We start from the raw sequence: 16,545 nt of genomic DNA, 5'->3' as shown, positions 1-16,545 counted from the left end.
AAAAACTAGAAAAATATTTATCAGAAGCAAGAGAGCATAAGTGAACTTCGTGGATTTCGAGGAAGAGAAATAAAAATTCAGCTTCATTTGTCGAGAACTGCATTTAATCTTGTTTATAAGCTACATGTTTTCTTGTGTTGAAGTTCACGAGAGAATATTCGTAGCTGGTTGTTGCTTTTTAGGGGAAGGGGGATGTAGACGGGCTGTTTTGTTACGACGGTTGAACTATCCATCCCATGGGTTCGCGTCAAGCATACCTGATTCAGCAAGGCGGTTAAAGAATGGCGTTTTAGGTACGCAAAGAGTTGCTCAAATGGATTCAAAATTTCTGTGTGGCAGTGTAAAGTATCGGTATAATATTGTTTGCATGTATTTTGGCAAAATTTCGAATTTCCAGATTTCTAGAAGCGATTTTCTACCACCCGTTTCGCCGATCGGCATCATTAGAGTGCTACCTTTCTCTTCTCTTAGTATGGGGGAACTTCAATCGCCCTTTATTGCCCCAAATGGATGGAAACTTCAGAGGAATTTTAATAACAACTCCATAAACTGGTTAGAAAAGTTTGAAGGTATTTTATTATAATTTTCGTCCCAATTTGTTTTTTATTGAAACGCAAAATATATTTACAGTGAATGAGACACGTAAAATACAACATATTAGCTTGGGGGACCTGTGGTAATACCAAAGTGTCCCTCTCTTATCTTATGCTCTCTTGTCAGAAGCTAATGTTAGACGCCGACAATCTATGACTAGATTGCGTGTCTCGGCACACAAACTAGCATTTGAAACAGGCCGCTATAAAAAATTTACCTTATGAATTAAGGATTTGTGAAAAATGTGAAAAAAATAAGGTTGGGGATTAGTACCATACCTTAATGGAATGCGACTATGTCAATGATATACGTCGAGTATTTTTTAATGATCTATTTGCAATCAATAACTCTTTCAAACTGTTAAGGCCAAAAGACCTTTTTTTGTATATTATGAGCTTAACAGATGACTCCATTACGAGCCTAGTCCTGAAATTTTGTGATGATGTAATTAAATATTATGAATAAAGGATAGGCATATAAGCCAACCTACTTTGTATATTATCCTAATATACCTGTATTGGTATTTATTGGAATAAAGTTATTGTTATTACCAAATTATACATGAGAAAACATCCGGTTCCTGTCTTTATGTCTTCAAGAACGTTGTGTGGTTACAACTTTTACCATCATCTTTATATCTAAACCTGGTAGTCAAATGATTATTTAATTTCAGGAAACAAATCTGCAAAATATTAGCACATATTTTTGAGTCTTTGAATTGTTTTTGCATTGTGCGCGCGCGCTGCATTTGCAATCAAGAATGACGACATTCTCACGAGCGCGCGCTGTTTCTGAAACCTACAACAAAACGATATTTTCTTTTTTCGCATACAATTCTCGACTTCAAATTATTCTTCGCTTCATTGTGGGAAGCATTGCAATAGAAAACACTTCGCCAATATTTTTTTGGTATTGCCGTCTCTGAATTTTAACGGATTTATACCTTGTTTCAGATTTTCCCGCCAAAACTCGGAATTATTCACTCGATTCAATCTCCTTTCGCGCGGCCAGGAAAATTTTCAAAGATCTGTAGAAAATTCAAATTTCAATCAAATTCAATTCCCTTTTCAGAATTGAAAGTTTATCTATGCTTTGTTTTGGCTAGATTGATATAAGTGAAAGGTTTTATGAACTTTAAAAGCGCATCTGAGAAACCAGTTCTTGATCCTTTTTATACCTAAGCATAGCCTGGCATGTCACCATGTGCGTCCAGGTGTGTGAGAGCCACCTGTTTTTTGAAAAGAACGCTGCGCTCCTGGGGGAATTGTATCCATTCCTAACAGGAACGTTTTGTTTCAGATTAGAAAACAACTACGTAACCCACGTGGTATTCCCTTCCTTTGCGTTTCAGAGATAATGGCTAATTTCATTCACTTTCACTAAATCCTTTGTGTCCACGTCTCTCAACATCACTAGTTGCGCAACCATGTGACCAAAGTGCGGAATTTGCAATGTATTGCACCGAGGGGGACTGATAAAACTCCCTGGGTATACAATTGACCAATTGGAACTCTTTATAACTATTACGTCACTTCCGTTGTGATATTTTGGCTCCGAATTTCTCGATAAAACTCGAGCTGAAATGCTGACCTTCGAAATTTACTGTACGACACAAAGCATTTAACTAACGATAATAACTATTTAATGGAGCATACAAATGATAAACAGCCACTAGTATTGGAAAGAAAGAAGGAGCAACTGAAATGTGTTATTGTTGGAGATGGTGGAGTAGGCAAAACTTCTCTTCTTGTTAGCTATATGATGGATGGCTTTCCAAACAGCTATGTTCCAACAGCGTTCGACACGTACCATGGTAAGTGCTAATGATTTATTGAACACTCTGCTTTTCTACATTAACTTTAAATTCCCCTGGTTTCTAACCAACTCTTACTTATTCAGTGACGGTAGAAGTTAACAAGAAACTTTGTATGATCGAATTCTGTGATACTGCAGGGCAGGTAAAATATATTGCTTTTTTTGTTTATATTTAAGTTTCTACTGGGTATTTCTTTTTCTCATAGTTTACACAGTTGTGATTTCTAAAACGGTAATTTTAAGTCGTCTTTAGTCAAAATTGAATAACGTTTGATCTTCGATTGTTTATATTTTCTATTGTTTTAAAAATTTGATTCCGTGCCGTTGGCGAATTCGGCTCAGGTCGAGACATGCTTGATCGCTGAAGCGATGCTTTTATTCACGATTCACTTCAACTTGCCCTATAGGAAAAAATTCCAAAAGCTAACATAAACCATCTTACCATAATAAACACCAACTAGTTTTTATAGTGTATAAAAACACAAACAGTGAGTTTACCATAATTATTGAAATTTCGATAAGTTTATATGCGATTTGACGGATATTGAATTGTATCGGAAGTGCCCGTTTCGGAAGTGAGTCCCCTAGATCCTAACTCTGTTTTTGTCACTACTCTTATTTTCAGGAAGACTTTGATGCACTCCGACCTTTGTGTTACTCAAGTGCCGATGTGTTCATCGTTTGCTTCTCTGTCGTTTCTCCCACATCGTTTGCTAATGTCGCATCTAAATGGATACCAGAAATAAGGGAATTCCAACCAAAAGCACCGATTATTCTAGTCGGGACACATTCTGACTTGAAAGACTGCTACAAAATTCTAACAGAGCTATCTCAACAGGACTCACAACCCATTTCCGTCAAAAAAGCCGAAGGACTTGTTAAAAAGACCAGATGTGTTTGCTACGTGGAAACATCGTCGGTAACACAAAAAAATTTAAAGACTGTATTTGATGAGGCAATAATATCTGGCTATTTGCCTCCTAAAGGCGGTAGAACATTGGATTTACGTGGATGCGTTTGTGGTGTCATGTAAAGCGTGATCTGGTCGCTTCCGGAGAATATTTATCTTCTAGTGTTTTCATTTTGCGATAACTTATCGAGGTTGTTATGTTAGAAATTTAGAGTTTTTTCACGCGTTTCCGTTGGAGGCTGTATGTACATATTTTACAGGTATAGATTGTTACCTGGGCTATCAAAATGCTACTGATTATTAGTCGTGAGATTTCGCTAAGCGAATTAATAAAAAGATAAGGAACTTTCAGGTTAATTGTTAGCTCTGGTTTGTGGTCAGTTTTAGGAAAACGTGGATACGTCATAAAAACACATATACAGGAAGCGTTGGGTTTTCGCACATTTATCGGCCTATTTGGCGGTTTTGCATTCGCAGGTGGCAACTACCATAAACATAAGACAAAAATGCGTGTCCAAGTCCGATACTTGACATATATTTTCCACATTGTTATTTTTTCAAAATAGCGTCACGTCACCTGTCACACAACAGGATGTGTAGCAAATCGTGACCGTAAGCCAAACGTGACCTCATAAGCGATACAATCGATTGACAAAAGGTTGTCCTCAACCGGCTTCGCGACTACGCGACAAGCCCGCATGTAAGCATGGGTAAAAAACACTGAAGCGTCTAGCTGCATATGTTAGCCACCGCATATACGGTAAGACTGTAAGACTGAAGTTATGCGTTGGCTAATATATGCAGCTAATCGCTTCAGTGCTTTTTACCCATGCTTACATGCGGGCTTGTCGCGTAGTCGCACGCTGGTTGAAGACAACCTTTTGTCAAACGACTGTATGCATACGATAGCATACCTTTGACGGAAAGTAAGAAGTAAATTTCTATTCAATTGGTTTGAGGATTTTTGTCCAAAACGCACTTTGATAATAAAGTTATTCGTTAAGCTTGAACATTTCTAGAGCCTTTCGAAATTTTATATTTACCGGAGATACATCTCGATATATATTCAGAAACAAAGGATGCAAATGTACAGGTAGATATATTTTCCTTAAAAAATAAACATGAAAAAAGCTATTTTTGTTGCTAATTGGGTTTGAATATAATGTGGGGGCTGTAGTGTGCATTCATCTTTTGAATTTTTCAGAGCGCGCTGAGTCTGTATAGTGCACACTGTGTAGTTGGAGAATTCTGTAAAGTTTGCGCTGTCTTACTGATAAAGTCTGTAGAGTTCGCGCTGTTTTATAAACTCTGTAAAGTTTGCGCTGTTTTACTGATAAGGTCTGTATAGTGCACGCTGTCTTAATGATGAAGTCTATCCTGTGCGCACTGTCTAGCTGGAGAAGTCAGTAAAGTTCGCGCTGTCTGTCTTATGAAGTCTGTAGAGTGCGCACTGTGTAGCTGGAGAAGTCTGTAAAGTTCGTGCTGTCTGTCTTATGAAGTCTGTAGAATTCGCGCTGATGAAGTCTGTGAAGTTCGCGCTCTCTTACTGATAAAGTTTGTGAAGTTCGCGCTGTCTGTCTTATGTCTGTATAGTGCGCACTGTGTAGCTGGAGAAGTCTGTAAAGTTCACACTGTTTACTGATAAAGTCTGTAAAATTCGCGCTGTCTGTCCTATGTCTGTACAGTGTGCACTTTGAAGCTGGAGAAGACTGTTAAGTTTGCACTGTCTTACTGATAAAGCCAGTAAAGTTCGCGCTGTCTGTCTAGTGAGGTTTATAGATTGTGCGTGGTCTGTCTGGTGAAGTCTGAACTTTGCATACTGTCTGTCTCATGAAGTTTGTACAGTGCGGGCTATCAGTCTGTACAATTCGTGCTGTATGTCTCATGGAGTTTATACATAGCACGCTGGGTGGGGTCTATTGTGCACTTTCTCTCTCGTGAAGTCTGTACAGTGCGTGCTTTCTGTCTGTCTCGTAAAGTCTGTACAAGGCGCGCTGTCTGTCTCATGAAGTCTGTACAGTGCCCGCTGTCTGTCTCATGAAGTCTGTACAGTGCGTGCTGTCTGTCTGTCTCATGAAGTCTGTTCAGTGTGTGCTGTCTGTCTGTCTCATGAAGTCTGTACAGTGCGCGCTGTCTGTCTCATGAAGTCTGTACAGTGCGCACTGTCTGTCTCATGAAGTCTGTACAAGGCGCGCTGTCTGTCTCATGAAGTCTGTTCGGTGCGCGCTGTCTGTCTCATGAAGTCTGTACAGTGCACGCTGTCTGTCTCATGAAGTCTGTACAGTGCGCGCTATCTGCCTAATGAATGACAATCCTCAACCGTGTAAAAATGTGTAAAACTTTATTTCAGATTTTGAGAGTTTTAAAATGAGACAGATTCAGTTGACGTACGTGAATGACGGTCTTTAAATAGGCCCACAACGACCCCGTGAACTGCAAAAATCGCAGCACTTGAAGGAAACCCACGGAGTAGCGTTGGCCATATCCCGCGCGTAAAAACGATCATTCCTTCCTCTTTATAACTCTGCAGCGCGCAATCCATCATCCCTTTATATCTAAATTTCCCAAGATTACCATCGGCCTGAATCCGTGATTTGATGACGTCAAAGGGAAACGTGGAAGCCCAAGACACGACGCCAGCGAACCCGCCAGCCATCAGATAGGTCGCGACGCCACGTGACCCAAACAAGTTACTAAACCAATCACACAAGAGTTCGTAGACGCCGAAATATACAGCGAAGCCTGGGATGTCACGTACAGCGGTGACCGTGTTGCCCTGGAAGCATCCCGCAAGCCCGCGGGATCTATACAGTTTCACGAGGCAATCCACGGGTCCCCGGTATACTGAGCGAGTACTCCGCTTTGCTGAAAGACAAAAATTAACATTCGCGTAATTACCAAACAGGATGGCTAAATATCTAGTTTTATGCATTTCCCATAGTACACCCAGGCAACAACTTTACTAATTTGCAAAAACATTTTCCCTTACAGAGCCGTAGCAGCGCACGTAAGATGGGGGGCACAGCCACGCCCCTACTGGTCATTCCCTTTTAATTTTTTAGAATATTTTGAGGGGGCACATGCTCCCAGTGCCCCACCCCTGCTAAGGCCCGGCCTTATCGGCTGCACCCATATTCTTTCAAGAGTTCAGGAGAAGAAAAAGTAGAGAAAAAGGACACACTAATGGAGTAGCATCATTTCCCTTTATACACCATACGCCACAGGTTTCCTGATTTTGAAATCAAGCATTTCTAATAAACCCTGAAGGAAAGCTGGCTAGAAGAGTTAGAGTACTTCCATTCTTTTGCGAGGAATACAAAAAGTCTGAGAAGAGAAACAGGATACTTTTGGATTACCACAGAAAGTCCATTCACTGTCTCAGAAAGCCCTCAACATACACTGTGTAAAAATTCCCACAGCTTTTAAAAGAACACACTGTTGGCCAATGCATGTCAGCACTCTACCTTCGGTTTGCATTTGTAGCTTGATTTTGACCAGGTCAACTGGAGCAATCAATGGAACCTGCGCAAGACCAGCAACTGAGCCAGCAAATGCTATCTGGCCAATGGTGTTAGACCCATCTGGCCTGCGGTACTGAAATCGTTCCAGGATTGTACTATGTACACAAAATATGACAGCATTCTGGAATGCCAGCATCGAGAGCGGTGAGGCCATGCCTTTAAACAGTCCAAAAACCTTAGAACAACAAAGTAAAGGAATAACATTTATGAATTACCATACCATAATTGAATGAGCCCATTAGCTCCTCATTTTGACCTTTAACTCTGATAGATGGACCCCCTCCACAATGAGCATCGCCCTCCTGACCAAAACACAAAATTACAAAAGCACCAGATAAGGTTTTCATGATTATGATGATAACATTATCAGCATAGCTCAAGTTATCTGATTTCTTCTTGAGATCTATAGTAAAAGACTTTTTTCCCAATTCTGCGCTTGCATCCAGAACGCAACAGACTGGTGGGCCACAGCTGATCTTAAATGGTGTAGGAAGTTGACTTTACAGATAAAGCTATTGAAAATGCTGTCAGAGTGCTTCTTTTGCAGAGTTTTAGAGTCAAATTACCTTTCGTCTGCATTTTGGATCAGCTTTGGCCCGCCAGTTTGCGACATTTTGGGTGTGTGCACAATATTGCTTTTAAGGCAAAAATTAAAGAAACAACCCCTGAGAAATAAATAAGCATTTGTTAGGGGTCTCTTTTTGAAAGGTGCCATTAGATCCCCTGGCTACCCTGCTTAGTATCACATGGTTTTTATACCTACACTTTCATTCTTGATAATCCCTGTGAAGCATTTCCAGCTTGATAATTGCTTGTTGCCTGGTAATTTACCAGTTGCTTGCATTCGCACCTGTAATAAGCCATGTTCATATGTTAATTGCCAGATGTATACCATACATCTATGGCATTGGAGAAGTCCAGGTAAACAGTGCTTTGCTGAGACAGAATGGTGAAGACAGCTGTTTCTATAAGGGGTAACATGGGCGGCGATGGGGTGCGGCCTGCTGCCAAAATGTGATCTCCCCCCGCCTCTCCCCCTTAGCAAACACAATGATAAATGAAGCTTGCCCCCCCCCCCTAGAAAACATTTTCTAGCTGTGGTCATTTTTCTAGATACAATAGTTAGTGATATTGCACTAAAATCAATTTTGAATGATGAGAATGCCGAGACTTGAAAAACATATAAGAAAGTTTGAAAAGATTTATGGAATTAAAAGATCTAAAATCTTTCTATCCAATTTTGATGGTTGTTTGAGGTGATACTAAAATGTAAATATAATACATTACCTTAACAGTGTCTAAAGGCTGTCCAACAATAACCCCTGCACAACCTGAAAAATACATTACGTTGTCAAGAAGAATACTACCCCTAGAACTCACTTTCTTCATTTTCCAGAAGCTTTATCAACATAATGTGAGTATGTCTTAGGGGTATTCACCTCCAGATATCTTATTCTTACTCCCCCACCCAACCGGTAGTCCACTTTAACACAAGAAAATCAAGTAGGACATAAAATTAAGAAAAATGGTATGCAATGGGAAAAATTCTGCTGCCCAAAAATGTTTTTTTAAAGGATCTTTGATACCAATTAATTTAAATTTTACAACCTTCAACCTTTCAAGTCTGCATCCTTTTGAGCTTCCTCAAAGAAATTCTCTTACTGGGAGTGTTCACGACTTTTAAATTACACAAAGGGGGGGGGGGGGGGGCTCTGAAAAACAATAGGCCTTTGGAGGCTTATAAATTGGTCCACTTATTTGCATTTTCATCGTATTTATTGGCTTGTTCTATAATCATCGAGGTGAGTCCCACTGTGCTCTGTTTTCTGTAGTTATCTCTTCAAAACTCTACCCAAGAGACAAGTTCAGATAATTAAGTAAGTTAACATGCTAGATTACTGCGATCATATATATTCTTGATCAAGTTTGGACAACTTGGAATTGACATTGCTCCATCGTTTGCTTTTGAAATGTGTAAAAAAAGTATATATATTTAATTGAGAGGTATAGAAATGATATTCAACTTAGAGGTATATAATCAAGGTATTTCCACCTTACTCGCACGAGTAATTTTCGACTTTGAACTCACCTCCGAACCAGCCGGCGACAAAATTATACAGGGATTCCATCAGAACAAACCCCACGACCCTAAACTAATTATCCCCCCTGCTGCTACTGAGATTAACCAATTTGTATACTGGGTATTAAATGTAAACTAGGAAGACTACAAAACAAGAGGTAATGAAATACTCTAAATGGTCTAAATGGTGACTGCGAACGCCCTGAACTCGAGAAGAAGAAACCACAGGGATTCCGCTCTGTTGACTGATAGTGACTCGTATTTCAGTTTCAATCAGAAACTATTAATCTCGTCAAAACAACCTAAACAAACATTCTTACGCCCAGCATTTTGTATTTTGGCCACAAATAAAAATAAACCTATGACCTGATTACCTCATCAGGCTACTGTTGGGTTCCCTGTGAGAATTTGGCCGAGAGGTACTAAACTTGTGTTGGGTTTCTTCCATTTTCAATTTTTCTGTGCCTTCAAAATTGTAGTCGTTCTACTACAAGAACTTCTGGTTTCCCCTATATTTTTAATCGGAATGTCTAAGGTAAGCAATCAATTTTTCCCCTTACAACTTGAAGATATTGGGATAATTTCATGAGGTTTTATGTCGATTGCAGAAGACACGTGGCAATCTAACTACATTTTTTCCTAGACACAACATTAAAGTTTTTTGGTCCTCTTGGATCTACGACTCAATGTTGAGTCGTTATCATATTTATCGTCCATTTCATGGGGCTTTTCGATAGGCTTTTATTGCTGATCACCGTTTTTGTTTGCTCAGGGCAAAGACAACTCTTTAATGGTTTACTTAGCCTTAGCATCCCTTGAAATACTAATTAAGCTCTGATAGATTGATAATCTTCTATGTCGTACAACTAAAATCGTGTGTGTTTGTCAGGTGTTTTGTCTACGTTTTTTATTGCTTCTGTGTGTATTTGTTTTTTGTTTTTTTATTTCCAAAGTAAGGCAGCATGGGTGTGGTTTTTCAACTTAAAATGTGTGGATCTTTTTTATTATTTTCAGCCAGTCTTGTACTCCTATTTCCGTAGCTCATGCTCATGGCGTGTGCGAACCGGTAAGAAAGCCATAGACCATAATAAAGCCATAAAGTTGCAAAACCTCTGTGAATCCAGAATCCTTGTCTCATTTGGGAATAGTACATAGCCAGTTAACCTTCTGAATAAATTGATGGCTTTCATTGTTCACTTTTGCAGCCTAGACCATTCAGTAAGGGAATTGATTGGTCACGGTGGTATGATTGATTAGGCGCTTTTTCCAGATTAGAAATAGATTTTAATTCTTGGCAGTCGAGAAACAACAAATTTGTCTATAAATTGCATATTTCTCACATACACTGTTGTGTAGAGAAAAATTGACTTGCCACTTTATGCAAAGCTATTTTAATGCATGTCTGTTTTCATAATAAGAAAGTATATATATTTTTTGAATTTTTTTTTTTGTAGCTCTTGCTCTAAAGGGGATTGAGTATGAATACCATCCAATTCATCTATTAAAAGATGGGGGAGAACAGGTGAGAACATTTATTTAATTTATGACATAAACCACACAGATGGCAAAGGTTTAGTTGATATTATCAGAAACCACATGACAATACTGTCCAACACTGTCCCACATTGGCCATTTGTCATTTGGAATGGCCGTTTGTCAAGCACTAGTGGCAAATAGCCAAATGGTCTAATAAGGCTGTAGGATAGAATGGGGGAGGGGTGGCTCTACAAATCAATCCATAACCAATGGTGGATTTGGTAAAAAGTTAGGGAGAGGGATGTTCCACCATACATAGCAGATACTTAACACTGCAAGTAGCATGGCCAAGGCATAAGGCTATGGTAAATGGTGGATTTGGTGGATCATGCACACATGACATCTGTATTTTGTTCATTAAATGCCAAATGGAAGTCCAGTATTTGCAAGTAGTTATTTTGGTTTGGATTTGTTTTCTAACACTGAGAAATATCAAATTTTATTATACACTATGATACCTGTATGCCCTCATTGGTTGATCAGCAGCTTGTTCATTCATGCCAAGCTGTTCATTCAGCCCACCCAGAAACAGAAAACACTTCAGCACTTTTCAATGAGTAATTTACCCAATAACACTGTACTGTGCTATAAAATATCTTCTTGTCCTTGTTTGCTTGGGTTGTACAAGAACTTATAGAGTCTCAAATGTTTGTACCCTTTTATATCCTCTAAGTTATTGTTCTTGGGCCACAAAACAGAATATGAAAATCATCTGTTCCATAAGCCCCATATTGCCTGTGTACTTGGTCAATGAGAGGTACCATATATTTATGGTACTTTTGTTTTCATACATGAGAATATTTTTAAATTATTTTTTAAGCACTCTGATGACTACAAGAAGATGAACCCCATTGGAGAGGTACCAACCCTGATCATCGATGGACACACACTAACACAATCTGTAAGTCATCTATACATTATTCTATCATACCCTTTCAAAATATACTAAGGAATTTTTGAAATACAGTAGGTTATCTTTGCTCATCCTAGTGATTTTACTGATTGGGCTTTACCTGCAATTACTGTTTTCATTTAGATTGGCATTATGGAGTATCTAGATGAGACAAGACCCGACCCCCCTCTCTTGCCACGAGGCGACCCCCATAAACGAGCTTTGGTATGTAAAGAAAACTGAAAATAGTAAAGTAACTGCATAATGAACCTTTAAATATTAGTGCATAAAACAAGGCAAGACCTACCCAAAAAACACTTTAAAGAATGTCAATCACCCACTCCTTTGTCATCGTTTATCATTGAAAAAAAAAACAGGAAAAGTTATTGTTTATCATTAAAAAATGTTATTGTTTATCATTGAAAAAACAGAAAAAGGTTTATTCGCAAGAAAACTTCAAAATAACAATGTACGAATGAAGGCTGATATGTTATTGAGGATATTTGATTGAAAACATCTTGGTTTCTTGCTTAAATTAACCAATGGAAATGGATGTTTTGTGTGACTCACCATTGAGCGGAAGCATAAAATGGCTGTGTGATCTGCCTTCTTTAAATGACATGTCATGAGGGTGGTGTTTATATATCATTGAATACAGCAAATAAATTCACTGGAGGATAAGGGATTAGCTCTTATGAGTTAAACGCTTTTTGAAGGCGAAAACCCCATTTTTTTCTGTGATCATAACAGAAAGAGTAAAGGGCATGAAGTCATACAATATTTTGTTGGCTGAAAATAAAAAGGAATTTTAGGGATAAAAAGCCAAAGTTCCAAGACCCTCAGTGGCGTAGCCAGGATTTTTAACAGAATGGGACCCAAAAAGCCCTTTCAAGGCATTTTCTTTTGTATTTTACATGATGTCTCATACATTTACTGTATTTTTGGCTGCTTGAAGGGAGGGCCCGGCCCCCTGGGCCACCTACTGGTTACGCCCCTGACCCTTATGAACATTTCAAAGTTCCAAGGCATGATGAGGGTAAAAAATGAGGGTAAAAAATTTTCATATCTTGAGAAGTTCATACACATAAATAAATATGTGATACATATTATAAATAATTTCTTGCTTCTGGGAATCCTAGGTGCGACAAATCAGCATGACTATTGCATCTGGAATTCAACCCATTCAGAACCTGAAAGTGCTCCAGTATGTTGGTCCAGACAAGAAGGTGGAATGGGGGCATTACTGGATTGACAGGGGATTCCAATGTATGTCTTCTATGTGTGGGAAGAGAGGGAAGCAAGGTTCAAATGGGTCCTTAAAATCCTGGTCCTTAAAGCCGCATTGTCACCAGTTTACTTCCGGAGGTCCGACGGAAACCTCAACCGTTTAAAGACAAAAGAATCTATTAAAATCCGAGATATTAAACAGGCCATCCGCTCTAAATTATCCATCACATCCTCAAAGAAACTTCCAATAAACACACTGCTTTCAATATTTTGAAATATTTTTCGCGTTCTCCGTTAAAATTCATCGGATATTGTTACGTAATCGACCGGAAGTAAACTGGTGACAATGCGGCTTTAAAGGCATGGACTTTAGATGCCCTTTCCAGGCCTTGAAAGTTATGGAATTTGAATTAAAGCCGCATTGTCACCAGTTTACTTCTTGAGGGCTGATGAAAACCTCAACTTTTAAGAGACAAAAGAATCTATTAGAATCCGCGCTATCTAACGGGCCATCCACTCTAAATTATCAATCGCATCCTCAAAGAAACTTCCAATAAACACACTGCTTTCACAATCTTGAAATATTTTTGCATTTTTTAAAAATCATTGGAGATTGCTATGTATTCGACCGAAAGTAGACTGGTGACAATGACAATCAAAACAATGTCATTAAAAGTAGGGGTAATATCATCCGAAAGAAATGTTTATGAGCTGTTGTTTGTATGTTAGTCTCCATCGCCGCTGTTGGCAAGTCCCCCCACCCACCCACCCTGGATTTCTGGAACTATTTGAGCTATGGCTTTCCAGCTTTCACATAATGGACAAAAAAATCTAGGGGATGCCTACATCCATTTTAAATAATCTTTTGATATTGTTTTCAAAGAGTGGTGGATTTATATATTTTTTTTTTTTCAGGTTTGGAAAAAATGTTAGTTCAGACGGCTGGTAAATACTGCGTTGGAGATGACGTGAGTAAACATATTGAAATGGCTCAAGCGCTTCGTTTTCTTTGCCATTCTTGCCATCATCACCATCATAATTAAAACAACATCATAATCTTGTATATAATTTCACGGTTTGACTAAACCTATGTACCCTGTCAACCAGAGGCTGGACCAAGCTTCACCCCCAAAGAGCCGCGAAGCAGCGACGGCGTGTCAGTAGATGAGTGAAGCTCGAGCCTCTGGTACCCAGAGGATAACGTATGCTGTCTGAACCGAAACCTAAATTGATTTTATTCAATCCGTTTTCATACGTGAGATTACCATAGCACGTGTCGTATTAACAAAAAGCAAAAAGGCTGGTTTATTTGGGTTTTCTGGATATTTCGGCGTGTTTTCGACGTGAAATAACGCTAAAGTCCCTCTTCAGTTTGGCGTTCCTTTAACCTGATATGTATTTTATCCGTTCTTTCCTTGTTGCGTTATATTATCTGTGATGTCGTGGCATATTATCAAACCCAGAGAGCTAAGTAAAATCTCTTTTTGCCCTAGATTACGATGGCCGATCTTTGCCTCGTCCCTCAAGTCTACAACGCTAACCGCTTCAAAGTGGACATGTCTCGGTATCCAACCATCGCCCGTATTCACGAGGCACTTGAGCAAGTAGATGCCTTCAAGGAAGCACACCCGTCACGTCAGCCTGACTGTCCTGATGAGATGAGGGCCTGAAAGAAGACAGTTATTACCACAGATATTTCAAGTAGATGCCTTCAAGGAAGCACACCCGTCACGTCAGCCTGACTGTCCTGATGAGATGAGGACCTGAAAGAAGACGGTTATTACCACAGAGTCAACAATGGGACTGGATGGGGTGTAGACATATCCCATGCACCAGACGCGGGGGGAGCCAGCAGTCTTTTCGGACACTCCCCAGGCGCAGGCGCTCGAGTGTGATGTCCTAGAGTGTACTTCTGTTTATGATCAAACAAACCGTGTTTTTACACTTATAGGAAATTGGAGGTTTTACCATATCATACCTTTGCACTAGTAGGGAGATTTTTGCAAAAGGAAACAAATATAAACCTAGCTCTTTTGTGGAAGATTTGTTTGGGTGTGAGTAGTGAGAGATTGCGCTAATTTTATATTTCTATTGCAACAAACTTTCTGCTCGAATGTTGATCGAAGTTTAAATAATTTTGGGAATTTTCTTGTTAAAAGAGGCACTACGTGACTTGTTTACCGAGGATATTATATTGAAAACACGCCAGTTTTATTCCACATTATAGAGTGGTTTTCACTTTACGTACTCGGTCCCACCAAGCGCACCTGAAGTTCTGTTCTTCTTGGCTATTACTCTTTGATAGCCGCATAATGTTCATACGGCTAAATTGAAAAAGAAATGTTTCGGCATTAAAAAGGGCGAATAAAAGTCTGGTTACCATTGGTTTCAGAGATTCTCGCACCTCCAAAAACCCGATAATAGGGCGACGAACAAATGCCGACAAAAGACCGAGCGTTTCGTGCGCACTTAGGCCCGACCTATTACTTGAGCCCGAGACAAGCGCCTTGCATCTAGGGGGGCATTGGGTCCGAGGGGAGGGGGTGATAGTAAGATTTTTTGGTGAACACTAAGGGAAGACACAAATGCTTATTTGAACTACAATCATTTTTGCCAAAGGTCGTAAAACAGTAGCTGAATTAAATACTCCTTTATATTATGGCATTGTCTCTCATAAATTACTCACATGCCAAATAATTAGAAACCACATAGTTATATCCATATTCCATTAGTACACAGAAGGCTAATGTGGCTATTATATTTGTCTTTGGAAAGCTATTGATGAAAAGCACAACTCATTAGGTGCTAAGTATTGTAGAACAATAGTTATTATTGTAGATAATCCAGAGAGGCTCTTCTGTCCTGCGCATATAGCATCTTATGTTCCTAATGTAATTGAGAACTTCACTGTTGTTGACAACATGGTGCTTTGAGAATACAGCTTTACAGTTGGATAAGCAGCGAGTTAAGGTATCTAATATTTTGCTGACATCAAACCATGGAAGGCAACTAAAGACAGGCTGTTTTTTTTTTTTTTCGCAATAGTGCCACAGTCATGTGGAGACTGACCCCAGAGGAACGACACCAGATCGCAAAGGGCCAAATAACAAGCAACTCGTATCTTCAAACCAAAAAAGAAATGCTTTCTATATTACTTGAAGAATCAAAACTTCGCCAGCGTTTCAGTAAAATGATGTTAAAATACGACGAAGATGACATTCCAAAAAGTAACCGAACAAGCAAACGCCTAGAACAGGCACTGGTGCAAAGAAGAAGGTATTTCTCACTAAATCTCCCCGGAAAATGCACTTTTTTTCAACCTTGCTGCCCAAGTCCTCCTGGTTTTCTCCAAATGTTCGTGCAATTGAAGAAACCAAAGCTGAAAAAGAACAGGTTTCAGTAATAAATCTGAGTGACCTAAATATTCCTGATCTGCTTACGACCCAAATTGCAAGAAGTTCAACTCCAAGTACAGGACAAAAATGTAAGGAAGATAACGTTTTAATGTGGAATACGATATCAGTGATAAGCTCTAGAGACGAACCAAATCTTTGCCCAAAGAACTCGAAATCAATAGCGACAGAGCAAGGCGAGCGAGTATCACGAAACAGGTATCGCGCAAAGACACAGAAATGGCGAGTATCAATGCATAAAAGGACGCAGTACAGTGACTTTTGGTGAAATGATAGTAGTGATAAACCGCTGGTGGTTGCTGTATTGATAGTGGCGATGGCGGTGAAAGACATGGCCATAGCAGGGGGTAGGGCACTGGAGGCACGTGACCCCCCCCCCCCCAATATTTTCAAAAATTATAAGAAACTGACCAGTAGGGGCGTGGCTGTGCCCCGTGATGTTTCTGTTTCTTGCCCCTGTGTTTTCGTAATGCCCCTCCAATAATTCGAGGCCTGCTACGGCTATGAAAGTATTGTTGCTTTTGTAAGGGTGGCGATGATGATGGTGGTGGTGATAT

The 16,545-nt window shown here is 39.5% G+C and overlaps 3 protein-coding genes across 5 annotated transcripts; 2 read left to right on the top strand and 1 right to left on the bottom strand.

The window, feature by feature from the left end:
• The first annotated feature begins 2,115 nt into the window (after positions 1–2,115).
• Positions 2,116–4,453, top strand: LOC5511887 (rho-related GTP-binding protein RhoU). The gene is made up of 3 exons (XM_001632169.3): positions 2,116–2,407; positions 2,494–2,552; positions 3,035–4,453. The coding sequence occupies exons 1-3, from the start codon at positions 2,239–2,241 to the stop codon at positions 3,440–3,442; spliced, it is 636 nt and encodes a 211-aa protein (XP_001632219.1). The 5' UTR covers positions 2,116–2,238; the 3' UTR covers positions 3,443–4,453.
• A 1,190-nt stretch (positions 4,454–5,643) lies between these two features.
• Positions 5,644–9,270, bottom strand: LOC5511888 (mitochondrial basic amino acids transporter). The gene is made up of 5 exons (XM_032381236.2): positions 8,930–9,270; positions 8,128–8,171; positions 7,604–7,690; positions 6,784–7,015; positions 5,644–6,184 (listed from the first exon to the last, which is right to left on the bottom strand). Exons 1-5 carry the CDS (start codon positions 8,967–8,969, stop codon positions 5,682–5,684), a joined length of 906 nt encoding a protein of 301 aa, XP_032237127.1. The 5' UTR covers positions 8,970–9,270; the 3' UTR covers positions 5,644–5,681.
• Positions 9,271–9,314: 44 nt separating this feature from the next.
• On the top strand, positions 9,315–15,715 carry LOC5511889 (maleylacetoacetate isomerase). Of its 3 annotated transcripts, none has more exons than XR_007312272.1 (9): positions 9,315–9,455; positions 9,935–9,986; positions 10,375–10,442; positions 11,277–11,357; positions 11,493–11,573; positions 12,488–12,614; positions 13,491–13,543; positions 14,069–15,545; positions 15,621–15,715. XR_007312272.1 is itself a non-coding variant. In XM_032381237.2 (9 exons), exons 1-9 carry the CDS (start codon positions 9,447–9,449, stop codon positions 14,340–14,342), a joined length of 648 nt encoding a protein of 215 aa, XP_032237128.1. In that variant the 5' UTR covers positions 9,315–9,446; the 3' UTR covers positions 14,343–15,715. The 3 variants fall into 3 exon arrangements, 2 of the variants coding, with proteins under 2 accessions (XP_032237128.1, XP_001632220.1); XM_032381237.2 differs by having other exon boundaries at positions 14,069–14,233; positions 14,331–15,715; XM_001632170.3 differs by having other exon boundaries at positions 14,069–15,715.
• The last annotated feature ends 830 nt before the right edge of the window (positions 15,716–16,545 follow it).

Source organism: Nematostella vectensis, chromosome 7 (assembly GCF_932526225.1).
Source record: "Nematostella vectensis chromosome 7, jaNemVect1.1, whole genome shotgun sequence".
Classification (NCBI taxonomy): domain Eukaryota; kingdom Metazoa; phylum Cnidaria; class Anthozoa; order Actiniaria; family Edwardsiidae; genus Nematostella; species Nematostella vectensis.
Note: the sequence above shows the minus strand (reverse complement) of the source record. Positions and strands in the feature narration are given on the sequence as shown.